At 50.9% G+C, this 14,907-nt stretch overlaps 1 protein-coding gene across 1 annotated transcript; it reads right to left on the bottom strand.

The window, feature by feature from the left end:
• Positions 1 to 7,081: 7,081 nt before the first annotated feature.
• ENDOD1 (endonuclease domain containing 1) lies at positions 7,082 to 14,519 on the bottom strand (the record flags this gene model as incomplete). Its single annotated transcript, XM_010191568.1, has 2 exons — positions 7,082 to 8,215; positions 13,971 to 14,519. Coding segments are annotated over 2 exons (1,683 nt in total), but the record flags the coding sequence as incomplete, so codon positions are not given.
• Positions 14,520 to 14,907: the final 388 nt, after the last annotated feature.

Genomic DNA, 14,907 nt, shown 5'->3' with positions numbered 1-14,907 from the left:
CCCTAACGTTCTGTGATTCTGTGATTATCGAGCTAATCTCTCTGGGCTTCCTCTGCAACCGGTGGAGAGACGGAGAGGCTCCACCAGAGGGTGGCATCTGCCCTGAATCGTCTCCTGGGGAGCCTGGTCCGCCTCCACCTCACATCAGGGGAAGGGGTTGGGTTGCAGTGTTCAGCGCAGAGATCATTCAACTCCAGTGCACATCGGCAATACAGCACAGTGATACTGAAAAGAGCAGTTGAAATCGGCTTTTATTAGATTTAAGCTAACCTCCAGGGGTTTTCTTTCCGTTTTCCTTTTTTTTTCTGAAAAATAAAAACAAAGCAAGACAAATGCGACTTTTGCAGAAAGAAGGAACAGAAGCAGCTCATCTAGAGGCATCCTCATCAGCTCTAATCAGCAGAACTGAGTGCAAATCCCCACCACTGCAGAGATGCAGAACCTCAGTGCGGTGTCCCGGGGAGTCTTGGCAGGGCAGGTGGTGGGAATGTGCTTGGTGCTGAGCAGCTGGGAATGGGTGATGGAGAAAGAGTGAGATATTGAATACGCTCCTGAGAGAAATAAAGGACAGGTTCAAGGTTCCCAGATACATCCCACTGCACCAAACCTCCCCCTGATTGGGCCTGGGGGATGATCTGTGGCATTGCAGGATCTGAGGATGGACAAAACAATCCTGTACAGCTAGAGCCCAAGCATCTGTCCCCTGGTCCTTGATGGCACCCAGCATCTGAGCCATCCCCCTTTTGTCTTAACCATCTGCTGGGGGGATACTCAGTCTCAGAGACCACTGATGCCTCTCTGACACCAGGACACTGATTGCTACCATTCAAACCTCTTCTGCTCCGTGGTCTCACAGATCCTCGAGAAGGCAGCCCCTTTGCTCCACGTGAAATAACTCACCTCAGTTTTGCAGAGTGCACTGTTTTCTCCCAGAGCAGGCTATTACCTCCACTGCCAAGGTGTACGGTTACACCCCATGGATGCCTGAGGGTGAAGGATGCACTCAGTCACCCCACAAATATGCATGTTTTCTGTGAACTGAAAAAAATGTAGGCCAAGTTCTTTAGGGGATGGGATCACTCCACACAGGTCAGGTCAACTCATAGGGTTTGAGGTCGTTAATCCCATCTGTTGCAGCAGAACCACACACAAATCCCTGCCACCGCCCAAATGCGGCTGAGGGACATTTTCATTACAGTCAGGAGACATCAGCCCCTAATACCAGTCCTACTCACATGGAAGGACTTAGTGACCCAAGAGCCTTCAAGGGGCTGTGGGAAAGACCACCCGACCTGTACAGTCATCTCGGTGACTCACGCCAATGGACACCTTGAAGGCTGCCATGGGTGGGACAGGCCCAGCAGCCACCAATGCCAACTAAGATCCATTGGCCCCAGCTTTAGGCATCCAGCTGAGGTGCCCAGGGAATGCCTCGTGATGTATTTGTACTGAATGAGGAGAGTCCAGTGCCTGTGGGGAAGAGATTTTAAATGCTTGCACTTGGGTGCCATAAATCCAGATAGCGATGTCTCCCTGAGCCTATCATGCCTCTGGAGCTGCTCTACACATGTCAGCAGATCATTGGTGTCAGGACCAAGCAGCGACCACTTCTCAGCCATTACTGATCACTAGTTAGCTACCAGCCACTTGGTTTGAAACGTCCTATCCAGCTGCTGCTCTTCTCCCACCACTGAGGAGCTCCCATGGTTCCTCCCCTGCCCACCAGCATCGCCCTGCCCGCCAGCTGCAGCTCCTGGCTTTGGTCCATAACCCATCTTCAGCAGACACAGGGAGGTTCAGCAAAATCCACAATATCACAGTGGCAAACACACAGTGACTTCTGCTCCAAATGTCCATTCCCCAACATGTTAAATTAGTTTAAAACACCAAGTTATTAATAAAGATGATGCTACAGAGGAATTTGTAGCCATGGCTTCAGCTTTGCAGGCAACTTTCCTGCTGGCTCAGTAAAAAATGGCTTCTGCCTCCCAGGAAAACGGTCAATTCCAGAATTTTTGGAAAGGAAACAGGGTTTTTTCACCCTCACAAACAGGAGAAAATGAGACATAAGCTAAGATGGGCCATGGCTGTAAAGGCTCTACTCTGAGATGGAGTCAGCCACATTCATGTGCCAGGCCTGGCTTGAGGCAGGAGCGGGTGCTGAACGTACACGTCCAAACCCCTAATCCAGATCCTGGGCTGCTCTTGGGTGACTCTGATCCTTGTTCCAGCCTGGACCTGAAAAATCTTTTCCACTAAAAATGGCAAATTGCCATGAAAATAACCCTGCTTGATAAATCACCCCGTTCTGACAGGATATGTTTTCTTGGAGATTTTCCAACCAGCTGTAACACTAACACCACCGGAAACTCTGTAGGCCTTTCTGCTTGGCTGGAAACACCAGCTTTGTGGAAATCAAAGGCAGATGTTACCCAGTATGAGACCTATTCCCAAACCAAAGTGAGCCCAACAGCTGGGAGACCAAGCAGTGAGGAGAAATCATCCCATGCCAAACCCGCAGGATTGCAACCTCACCAACACGCATGCCCTGGACACGCCTCACGCTCCTTGCTCCCGGGCAATCCTTCCTGGCCAAACAAGTTACACTGGTATTTCTTTTCCAATGCCTTTTCCATTTTCTGGCACTGACTACACCAGAGAGATAACCTGTAAACAGGCAGGGCTGGGTTCCTTTCTGAACTGGAGCAGCTCCCTGGCCAGAGGGAGGTACCCAGCCAGTGATGGAGCTCCAAAACATGCAAAGGCAGCAGAGGTGTGAGCCATAGGACCTGAGCCCAGGGCTGTGACCGAGGGACCATGTTGCTGGGGTTGCTGGGCCCCTCTGCTGTTATTGGTGCCCAGCCCCAGGGTGAACACAGGAGAGACAAGGATCACCTCAAGGTGCACAGACCCCTGTGTCGAAGCATTAGGTGGTCTGGATGAGGCAGGGACACCTCCCACTACACCAGGTTGCTCAAAGCCCTGTCCAACCTGACCTCTAACACTTCCAAAGCTGGGGCATCCTCAACTTCTCTGGGCAGCCTGTGCCAGTGTCTCATCAGTTCCTGCAGACCTGAGAGGAGCGCAGACTCCGCTGGAGGGGTTCATCTGCCCAAAGAGAGGTACCTGCAAAACGCAGGTGCCAACATCTGGTTTACTCATCCCATGATGTCTATACTGTCTGTAGAGGAGTACAGCCAAATTCAGGAACTGCTTGTTCTCCTTCTAAAGAAGCTGTGATAAAACCACCAAGGCAAAGGCATCGCACAAGAGGGAGTTCCTCGTTATTTGCTGCAAAGAATCATGCTGCCATGATGTGATTTTTCTGTATCCAAACCAGCTATCATGCTGCACCCCAGGTGTAACCATATCTCAGAAGAATAAAACATCCCCTTTCCCTCTCTTCTGGCACACACAGACCTAAATTCACCACCTGCAATCCCCGGCTTTTACCTACGTATTCTACAGCTTAATATATTGACTCTTTTAAAGTGCTTTGAGAGAGGAAAGGTGTTTTAAAAGCACAAAAGGGCCATTAATATCAGATGTCAAGCCATAACAAAGAACAACTGTGCTGCTGGTGCTTTCCTGATTAGTCAGGGTGCCCAGGGTTGCATTACCTCGTTTGCAACTCTGACAGAAACATAATACCAGCCCCTCTTTGGAAAAGTAACTTTTATTTTGTTGAAGCCATACGTTTCCAAGGGTAGAGTAAAGCTCAGAAGCCATAAATCATGCCCAGATAAGAATAATCTCAAACAATAGTTAGTTTGTAGCAGGATGTTGCTTGTTCTGTGGTAATTGCTCCGTGGTTGAGGCAGATTTCCCAACACCTGCTCAGACACGCAGCGCCGAAGAAAAATGCCCTGTGCTGGCTGTGGTTCTTAGTGTCTGAAATCTGAGCATGTTGAGACAATTTTTAATACTACTCCTCCATATCTGCACAAATCCTACAGTGCTGCAGCCCTTCAGATTTCAAGAACTGTCCACCAGTGGCCAGAAGACACGGTTGCACCATGGAGCTGGTAGTGACAGTGATAGAGATGCAGCAACTCAGACCTCCCAAGGTGTCTCAGCTTTGCTGCCTCTCAGATGTAAGCTTCCACATCACTGCGACCGCGGAGTGCACGGGCAATGCTCGTGGGGCTGGGATGTAGGGGCTGTGGGGTTAACGTGTGAAGAAGTTGCTGTGGATGCAGGACCCCCGAGAAGTGCATCACTGGCCACTGCACAGCTAAGATGGGTCAGAGATGAGGCTGCACAGAAGGCACGAGACAAGCAGCTGTGGGGGCAGCTGCCTCCACCCCAGCGGCTGGGCTGCACTGGAGAGCTGCAGTTACCACATATGCCTTCAGAGGCTGCTGGGGACCCTGTCACTGCACCCTGGCATCTCCTGAGACCTGAGCTGGCTGGTCTCCCACCTTGACAGCTGCCCCATAGCCCAAGAGGAGCGCTAGTGTTGGGACAGGATGTCATGAAGGAGTGGGAAACCAGCTCCATACCTGGCTCCGCAGTGGGGAAGGTATGTTTGAGTAGGAAAAGATGCAAAGCTTGGTTTGGAGAACATTTGTAGGCTGCTGCCTGCCTGCTGGGAGCAGTGACCTGGACCTTGCCCTCAAAATACCCATACCAACAGCTTCAAGGTGAAGGAGAGATTTGTAGAGCGCTGCTGACTTCACCCAGCTAGACCCATGCTGGCATTCAAAAGCTGCCTTCCTTTCCAAACCAAGCCAGCGCTGCTTGCCAGGCAGCCCCTCTGTCTGTGAACCAGCTGTGGCCCATGACGGGTGAGACAAGGAGCTGTCCCTGCTCAGCTCACAGCCTCCCCACTTCATCTCCACCGTGGGCATCCCCAGTGATGCTATTAGCATCACTGCTGAAGAGGGTCCCACCTGGTCAGGGGGTGCTGGTCTGAGATGTGCAGAAAAGCTGCTGCATTGAGTAATTTGGCTTTTTTCAATGAAGGACTGGCCACCAGCAACAGAGCACTTGCTGGGTCCCCACAGGTATGGCAGCACTGGCTTGCACACCCATGGGACTCATTATGGGGTGCTATGGCAGACTGAGGGTCCACAGCCAACCTGGCATTGGAGGAGGGGACAGAGGTGGGGGTGAAGGGCAGGGTCCATCCATGTAGCACTCCCAAATGCCACTGGAGTCCAGCTAGAGCAAACGCTGCTGAGACTGAGATCCTCCCTCCTGCATGGAGCTGCACCAAGAGATCCAAAGCTGAACCAAGCCTTGTGCCCTCCTCCAGCAGCAGCAGTGTCCCTGTGCCCCTCATCCAGCTGCAAACCCCCGATGGTCCCCTGCAAATCCCCCGTGTGCACTCTGCCTCTGGTGTTGCAGATGTTGGGGGTCCTGGCTCATTCCAGAAAGAAGAAGGGGTGAAGAAGAGTGAGTGGAGCAGAAGAGGGATCCCTCTCCTACAAGAACATGTCTGGTAGTGCATAGGCTCACCAGGTGGGCATTTACACAGCGAAACCAATGCTTTGTCTCAGATTCCCCTCCCACCTCTCCTCCCACCTGACAGTCCATAGTCCCTACAGGAGAAAGGGGCAATGCAACTGCTTTTTCCCTCCTCCAGGTTTCCAAAATTGGATAAGGAAAGGAAATGCCCAGCAAAAGCCTTTGATGATAGGGATCATGTTGAGCTTGGGCGTGCTGGTCGCTGCAGCTGCGACAGCCACGGGGACCTCTCCTCCTCTCCCAGGCAGCAGAGCCCCCTGTCGTGAGTGCTGCCAGGACCTCCAAGTGTAAGCAGCTCTTTACGAGTATCCTATTCCCTCTGCCTTTCCCCTCCCGATTGCAGGATTACATTTCCTGATGTCCCTCAGACCAGCTTCAACACCAGCACACCATGGAGGGTACCCACTTGCCCTGACTGGGGCCAGCTCCTGCCCTGCTCTGACCCTGCCTCTGGGTAGGTACTATGAAAACACCAAATCACCTCACACAAAAGCAGCAAAATCCTCCACTGTGCTCCCCACACATGTTTCCTGTGTCCCTTTTCTGTAGGACATCCCTTGCCACTGACCCAGTCCAGTGGGAAGAGCAGAGCTGCTTTTCTTTTACCCTAGCGGAAAACCCAGGAAGATCACTTTTCCCCAGTGGGGTGGGCTTTCAAAATCAAGCCCCAGAAGGACAGCTGTGATGTTACCCATCACCAGCTCGGGCATCACCTCGCAGAGACCTCAGGCACGTAAATACCTCTGCGTGCCTGGGAAGCTGTCAGCTGTCAAGGGAGGTATGGCAGGTGGCAACTGATTCAAAGCCAAAAGCATGGCTCCGGGTGTTGCTGGGCTTTGGAGCAGGCACAAGATGCTTCAGGGCTGAGACCTTCAGTGGTGACTGGGGAGCAAGGAAGGTTTGGGGCTGGTGAGTAAGGATATGGCTAAAGAAAAATGTTTTCCCACCATGTGAATGAACAGGCAGTGAGTTTTTCCTCACAGCAAGATCTACATGATTTCAGCTGCACGGAAAGGCCTGAGGACCATTAGATACACCCAGTCACATCCTCTCCAACAGTGGGACCCCGGTTCAATGAGCAGTGCAACAACAGCAGGATCTCACCCTCATCCCTCCCCACTCCCCCCATTTCCCAACCCCAAATCCTCACACCCTCACCTCTTTCTCCCTTCTCAAGATCCCAGAAAACCCTCTGTAACTAAAATCCTGCCCTGACCACCACCTCCTCCCTAGCAGGGATGGGCTTCTGTGGAGCTCACTGCCAGTGTGTAGGTCTTAGTGTTATCACAGCCAGAAAGAAAGAAATAACCCCACACCACATTTAACATGCATCTCCCAGAGGAAGCATCTTGGCATCTGCAAATCACAGAAACTCTGTGGTCTGCACCAATAAAACCCAAACACTTTACAACAGACAGAACTTGAGTTGCAATGGTGGCGTCCCCTGGTGATGTCACCTCATCCCTCCCTGTTACTCCCGAGTCAGTTCATTATTATTAATGTCACTACAATAAATACCAGAACAAGATTGACAGTGTTTGGCCACGTAACTTAAAGCATTGCCCCACTCCTCCTTCACTCTGTGTCTCTGCAGCCTTGGTTTCCATCCCTATCAGTCATCAGAAGAGCCTTTAGGGACAAACCGTTTGACTATGTGGCCAGCCAGGTAATAGAAGCCATGCAGAAGTGCAGCTGTGGCATCGATGACCAGCGAGAAGGTGCCCCCAATTCCAGAGGCCAGGTCTTTGAGGACGGAGGGAATGGCACAGATGGAGTGGTATGGGAAAGCAGCGAGGTGAAGGACAAACCCCAAGGGGATGCACAGAATCCTGTAGGTGAGGGATGCCACGTCTTGAACGATTTGCAGGAAGCCCAGGAAGATGTTGACGATGACCCTCCCCACATCATAGGGGATGCTGATGAGCACCATGCTGATGGCTTTAAGGTAGGATACCATCCCATTCCACAAGCTGGAGAGTCCTCCCAGAACTGTGCTGCCAACCCACTTGATAACAAGCCACAGAACATAAAACACAAATTTCACCAGCTCCACAAACACGTAGATGAGGAGTTCCAGAATTTTGATGAAAGGGGTGGCAATGATGCCAGCCACTTTTCTCATCAAGCCGCTGTCTTTGGCCTCGTGGTTGTCACTTGTTTCTACTTGGTCTCCAGAGCGGATCAGACTGACAGCTTGCAGTATTGCCTCTGTTTTCTCCTGGCTTTGGCTGTCTTCCCCACAGTTGCCCTTGAACAAGCGAACTCCTGGTAGAAGCTGCTCCTCCAGCTCTCCCACTGTGAGGTCTGCCAAGCTGTTTTCATCATTCACTTTTTTCACTAGTCCCAGGGACCACCCCTCCAGAGCATCACAGCAGGCTGCCAGCCAGAGGATCTCTGGCACCGACACTTTGCCTTTAACTCGGACGCTGGAAGGAATTGCACCTGCAAGAAGATACAGATGATTCTTCTTGGAGCAGTGAGGGACCAGAGCTTGCTCCACTACCTTCCCGATGTCTCTGTGCCAGCTTTTGCTCAGAGATGCGCTCAGAGGGACGGCATTTGTGAGTGTGTAAGTGGACATCTGGAAATCCTTCTCATTAAGCAAGCTGGGATTGAGCAGTCCTCTCTCGTAACCGGAGCCCACGTAGTCTGAGGTCAGGGCTTGGTTTGCACCAAGGTTGGCCACAGTGTCAACAATATCGGCTTCACGCACCATCTCATGCTGGTCATTTTCTGGATCATCTATCTGAAATAGTAGAGAGAAGAGTTACTGGATGCAACTTGCCTTCCTAGAAAGCAATGTGTAAAATGGACCTTGAAGTATATTTTCCATTATGACTGCTACTGCATGCTGTGCCTCAGATCACATCCCATGCTCCCTCCTTATTTTCCTTGCAGCGCTTCAGAGGCAGCTCTACTTAGCTGTCCTGCCAAACACATCAGTTTAGGCTGCAAAGGATGCTTGCAGCTGTCCAGTCTGGTCTGTAGCACAACACAGCCCCCAGAATCTCACCAGCCATCCTGCACCAAGCTGCTAACTTGCCATTTTCTTTCTAGACAATATTTTTAAGACCAATAGGTGGCTTGATTTAGGGCCATGTTCTCACCTCCTATAGTGGTGGTACCTCCAGTTCATTTAAGCACCTACCATGGCACCTTAATTCAGTCCATCAAATCCAAGCCATGAAGAAAAAAAAACATGGTATATAAGATGCCTAGACAAGTCATTTATCTCTCACCACTGATTGCAGAAGATGCCAGAATGAAGCCAGGCACCATGGCAGGTGACCTGAACTTCCCTGCCTTGACCCCAGACACGGACGGCTGTGAGCTCCTCTGGCAGGACTGGTCATTAGCATACGTTTCCAAGGGTAGATAATAGTCTGAACCTCACGTCATTAATAGTCTGACCTCATGTTAATGACCACACACCTACAGATGTGCCATGGGCGAGGACACCATCGCCACAGGTCCTTGGTGAAATCTGTGCTACCTACTCGTAGGCTGCCTGTGCCACAGAGCCGGGGGTGGCAATTGCTGCAGCAGGAATTAATCCGGGAGCCATAACGAGCAGGAGCACTGAACACCAGGGCATGCTCAGGTCTTTCTCGGGTGGCTGCAGCTCTGTTTGCTCCTTAGTCACTCCTACTGACACTGCCTGCAGCCACCTCAGGGGGTTGTGCCAGATTGCTGTTTTCTTCCCCGTATTAGACGGTGAGCACGTTGGTAGAAGCTCGGGGGTGGCAGACGGTCTCTGGCAGTCGCTGCCTCCTGTAGTCTCTGTTTCAGAGGCCATGGCTCTCACCTTCCAGCATTGAACTGACCCAGTTAAACCTGCTACCTTTGCTCCTGGCCTGTAGACAGTTTACTGCACCATATAATCTGTGCTTTGGAGGCACCTATGGCAGACAGTTCATTTTCTACCTTGAATCACTCCCCAGTCATTCTTCCTTGTCCCTTGTCTATCCTGCAATGTACCTGGACAGACATCCACTTACATCCTTGCACCCTTACCCAGAGGTTGCATCCTCCCAGTGTCACATCACCTCCTCACTGCTCTGCGACAGCCTGGGCCAAGAGACAGGGAGAAAGGGCCAGCACCAGTGGGTGTCAGCAGCGATCCATGCAGCTATTCATGAGCTATTCAGCACCTCACAGCAGCACTGAGTTCCAGCTGGCTTCCTCCATCAGCCAAGCCCCTGCAGTCCAGGCTCAGCGCTCCCTCTGCACCACGGCTGGTCACAGTGCCAACAATGGCCATTGCAGAGGGCTGCATTACCCCCATATCCTGCTAGGAGGTTTCTTGCGCTTCATTTCGGTGCATCTGATGCTTATTGCATCAGAACTGGAAGGACTAAAGTGAACCCTACGTGCTGACGCATAATTCGTAGCTTTTTCTAAACACACCACTTTAAAAAGACTTACTCTGCACTTCTTCTGCCTTATTCTGCTCCTCTTGCTCAGACACCCCAAACCCACAGGCTGCAGCTGGCTGACGAGGCCAACATTTTGTGTTCCACAAAACCATCATCCTCTCCTGCCCCCCAACTCATCCTCCCTGTTCTGATGAGATGACAGTGCTGTGCCATGGGACAAGGGATGCACAGGGTGCATTTAGTCCCACATTACAGGTGATGGGGAGAGGTCATGGCACAAGGCTGTGCCTGGGAACTGCACCCCTGCTATGGTCCATTTGAGCCTGACACCCCTGCAGAGATGCTCACCCTTCTTCCTCTCACTGCAGCGCTACAGCCCCTTTCCTGCTTCAGGACCCCACTGCCTTCTCGACAAACAAAGGGAAACGGTGGAGGGGGGCTGACGTGCCACACCACAAGGACACAGACCCAAAACAGGTCAGCTCTGCCTCCTGACAGTGACTCCCAGCCTACGTGAAGCAGGTGGAATAAACTTAATTTTCCTCTCCTTGCAAGCTGATGTGTGCAAACCTCAAGGTGCCTATCAAGAAAAGATCTCACTGGTTACCTGTTCAGCTACAGGCTTTAGCACATACCACTGGGGTTGTTTAGGTGCAATTAAAAAAGAACATGATAAAACTGCGGCTGTGTGCTGTTCATGCGTAAGGCTCTGACATCACTGAGTTATGCTTTTAATAACTCATATTATGGTTTGTAATAACTCCCGTGTAACTGAGGTTTTCATGCCTCCTCCAGCTCAACCCCAAAGGCAAGCTGTCTCCAGCACTGCATCTAATCTGCACGGCAAGCTGCCTTTCCTCACCACTTCACAAGGTTTTTGGTTTGTGTCACCGCCAAAGCACATCTGCAATCATGGAGTCAGCCATGAAGCCACTTGCCCAAATTACCTGCAACAGCTAAGGGCAAGATCCAGACAGGTAAACATCTCATTCTCGGAGAGGGTGGTTAAAAATAAATTATGCATCTAAACACCTGCACGGATGTCAGCAGCTACCAATATTGATGTGTTTCATAAACTGGAGGTTGCAGTTACACAGAAGGGGCAGAGGGGGATTAAAAGTATGGCAACACGCAGTTATTAGGGGGGGGCAGCTTCCATGAAGTTTGATCATTTAACAAGGCAGGACACTGTTATCTTCCACCTTCCCCACACTGGTAACATCTCAGGTGAATTTCTGCATCCCCCTCCCCTTGCTACTGCCCCAGGCACACTTATGCGTTTGACTGCAGTGGAAATATTTCATCCAACTTAAATGTATGACTCGTTTATCAGGGAGGAGGCACAGAGCACCTTATGCCAAGATTTTGGTTGTAGGACGTTCATGTGAGTGGCTCTAGAAGTACCTAATTCTCTTGGCTGTCTACCAAGAGAGACAGCAAGAGCAGCTCAGAGGTAGCTATAGCTACCTATATAGCTATAGCTATATAGGGGCGATGCAAACCCCACCTTCATCTGGCTGGCAGAGGTCATCAAACCAAATGAAAGCAAGAGGTGATTCATCCAGCCTCTCATAGGTTACAACAGAAAAAGCAACTCCAGAGTTTTTCATATCTCTTTAAGCTATAGAAAGAGTCAAACCCATAAGTTTTCAGCCAAACAAAATGAGGTGAAAGCCACCTAAGTGATTTGCTCTCAACTCCTATGAAACCTGTGGCAGAGCAGGTTTCCAGACCTAAGCCTTGGAAAGCCCAATCTGTACCCTGCTCATCAGCCTGCCCTGCTTGCTCTCTAATTTTTCACTAATTGCTGAATTAATTCACTGTTTCCAGCTGCCAAAGGGCAGTGGGTGGCACTGACATTCCTCACACTTCTCACCCAATTACTGTTACGTTTGGCATTTGTTTCTCAGGCAGACATTCCTGAGGAGGTAGGCACACAGGGAGTGAGATGGTGCCCTCACCACTTACATTATTACCCCAAAAAACATGCATGTGACAACCCTGAGGCTCTCACCAGAGTGCAGAGAGTGTTTTTATAGAGATTTCTTTCTGCATGCTGTGTCTCTGCATCTCTATGTTCATGCACACAGGCGCAAGCACGTGGCACTGTGCCGCTGAGCCTGCTCATACCTGGCTAACCTGGTCTTGGCAAGGGAATTACCCAGAAAACAGGCAATATAACCTCATGGGGTTGTGCTGCAGAGCAGGGGTTTCCTTCAGCAGCCATCTGACCTGTCCTAACCACCTGATCTAGCCTTGATAGAAATACACATAATAGGTGTGAAATCTCTTCCCCATTTTCTCCTCCCAGATCTAGTGTGGTGGTGTCTGAGAGGGGTGTACATGCTTATTTCTTGAGTTACAGGTATTTTTCATATTCTTAATTTCTTCTCCTTATGGATTCTCCAGAAAAGTATTTTTTCTTGTGGTTTTCTGTTTCAGAGTGAGGTTCCTGCAGTGAACTGTAGAGCTGCTGCCTCCCACCTCTGAGACACCTGCATTTCAGCAATGGGTGAAAGGGACCTATTGGTGTAAACTAAGAACGAACCCACAGAAACCAAATGGAGAAGTCAGAGCAACTAAAGGTAGCACTTGCCAATTATTTCTGGGGCTGTGGTATGGTCTGGAGGCAGAAGACACAAGTTTTGGGGCTCTGGAGTGCTGGCAGGGATGATGACAAGGTGAAGGGTGAAGAGGGATGGTGCGAGGAAGGCAGAGGAGCCCCTCGAGGGAGGTGCTGGAGAACCAAAGCTGCTGCGGTGAGGCTGCTCCATGGCAGAAATGGCTTTCCAGCCTGCCTGGGCACGTCTGGTGAGTCAGATCATGAGCAGCAGGAGAAGATGTGGTGGCTGGAGGTGACAAAGGGCATCAGCAGCCAAGGCAAATCGGAAAGGATCTCACCCTACCATTTTGCCTTGCTCCCCCATGGCACTGACAGCAAATGCTCACTTGCCTAGGTCCTCTCTGTGCTTTAAAAATTCATCACCTTTCCTCAACTTCATAATGGGAGTCTGCAAAAAGCTTTTCTCTGATTAAAAGCACAAACAGACATCTCCTGCAGCCATCCATGAAGAAGAGCAGATCACAAAGTCCTTGTGAACTCCTGCAACACAAAACCCAGCCCAGAGAGCAGGGAAACAGCCCAAGGTGAAGACAAGGATGTAGCATTTTCTATATTCACTACCTGTGACCTCCTGGCCTTAGTACCTCATCACCACAGGTGAGGAAAATGCCCATGGCAGCCATTCTCTATGGCCAGGGGTGAGCTTTGATTCCAGCTATGTCCAGCACCCAGCACCCAAGGGTCCCGCTCTCAACACACTGCTCTGATACTGCAGCTGTTCCTGCCCTGATAAGGCACCCCTGCATGCTGCCAATCTTTCATGAGCTCAATAGATGGGGGTAGCTTACTGTTTGACAAATTTCACCATGATCACTGCTGAAAAACCTGAAGCACGGCAAAAAAGAGAGGTAAAGCATACTTGTTCTCTTAGGGTACCAGCAATTTTTTAAGGATTTCCTTTAAATTTAACAGCCCAAAGGACTTGCTTAAACATGTCAAGTGTCAACGGAGACAAAAAACACTGAGGCTCTGACAAAATTAGTTTTATACCGCACACTTCTGACTTGACTGAAGTCTGCACGCTCCAGGATATGGCAACTCATTTCCCTACCAGAGTCTTCAGCACATGGACACATCAGAAAGCTGCAGCATCAACTTGGCAAACCACAAATGGATGTTTTCTCCCTGTGCAGCAAAGCTAAAAAGCTCTTATCAACACTGCAGTCACACTGATAACAGAACAAACTTTAACTTGAGACTGCGATGTTTAACCCTGCTCCCCACGGGCAGTGCTCCCTGCCCTGGCCGGGCAGGACACGGCATTAGCTGGTGTCCAAGGTTACTTCCCCCCCCCAGCTTTCATTAACAAGCCCCATGGGACAAAGAATTATTTGTTTGTTCAGTTCCAAGCACAAAAATACGTTCCACTTGTGTTAAATCAAGATCAAAATAAGTTCAACAAGCAGAGCTCCCACCTCCTTTGCAAAATCCTATCCCATTTCAGCCCAGAGGAAATGTTCTCCAGGAACATTCGCTTTACAGTGAAGGAAAAACTGACTTACCTGTGGTTCGACCAGCCAGTTCTCCTCCTCATTTTGGGATGGCTTTGTATACTTAAAAGCTGAATAAAGAGGGATTTTGTCCTTAGTACTGTAGAGGGTTGCAAAGCGTGGCTCTCTGTTGTACTGCTGACAGATTTTCACGTGGAAGGGCTCCGTAAATCCTTCGGGTGGGACTTGTCCAGGGAAGAACATGTTACACTCAGCAAAACCACTTTCATCCCCTCCAACAACTCTGCCCTGGGAAAAGCCTGGGAAAACTGACATGCAAAGCAAAAACACAACTGATGTCTTCATGGTGCACTCCCTGGAGCTGGGGAAAGCCCGGTCTGCCTCCGCTGGGTCCGGCACAGGACCTGTGCTCTGAGTCCATGCAGCAGCCAAAGCCAGGGAGCGTCTGGAATTTGGGTGTAGAGTGCAGGGGAAATGAAATACGAAACCGGGGCCGATCCCTTCGGGGAGCCGGCGCTTTCCGCAGCAGCGCCTTGTCAAGCCGAACGTGCGCCAGGCAGCGCTGACACACGCTGCGGACAACCCCAAATCATCGGGCTCCTTGGGAAGAGGAGGAGCAAGAGGGAAGCCTACGGCGACGACCGGCGGCGGCTGTCCAGGCTGGGGCTCAGCGCCGGCGGGGGTGTGGTGTGCTGCATTGCAGCACAGTCCCCGGCAGGAATTTTGGCTGACGCAGCCAGAAATCTTCCTGGGGCTGGCAGGGGGATGCTGCAAAGTCAGATTCGCCACCCCGAAGAAGGTGTTCGCTGCCCTCTCCAGCCACAAGCCCGGTCAAGGGACGGGGAGAGGGAGAGGAAGGAGAGAGGTGGCAGGATACTGACACTGCTGGGAAAACACTTTCCCCTTTGTGGGGCGTCTGTCACCACTGTTTCTGCCAGCCACATGCTGCTAAGGCATCTGGAAAAGGCATTCTCCTCCGATCTCTGAG

Source organism: Mesitornis unicolor, unplaced genomic scaffold, assembly GCF_000695765.1.
Source record: "Mesitornis unicolor isolate BGI_N332 unplaced genomic scaffold, ASM69576v1 scaffold37990, whole genome shotgun sequence".
Taxonomy (NCBI): domain Eukaryota; kingdom Metazoa; phylum Chordata; class Aves; order Mesitornithiformes; family Mesitornithidae; genus Mesitornis; species Mesitornis unicolor.
Note: the sequence above shows the minus strand (reverse complement) of the source record. Positions and strands in the feature narration are given on the sequence as shown.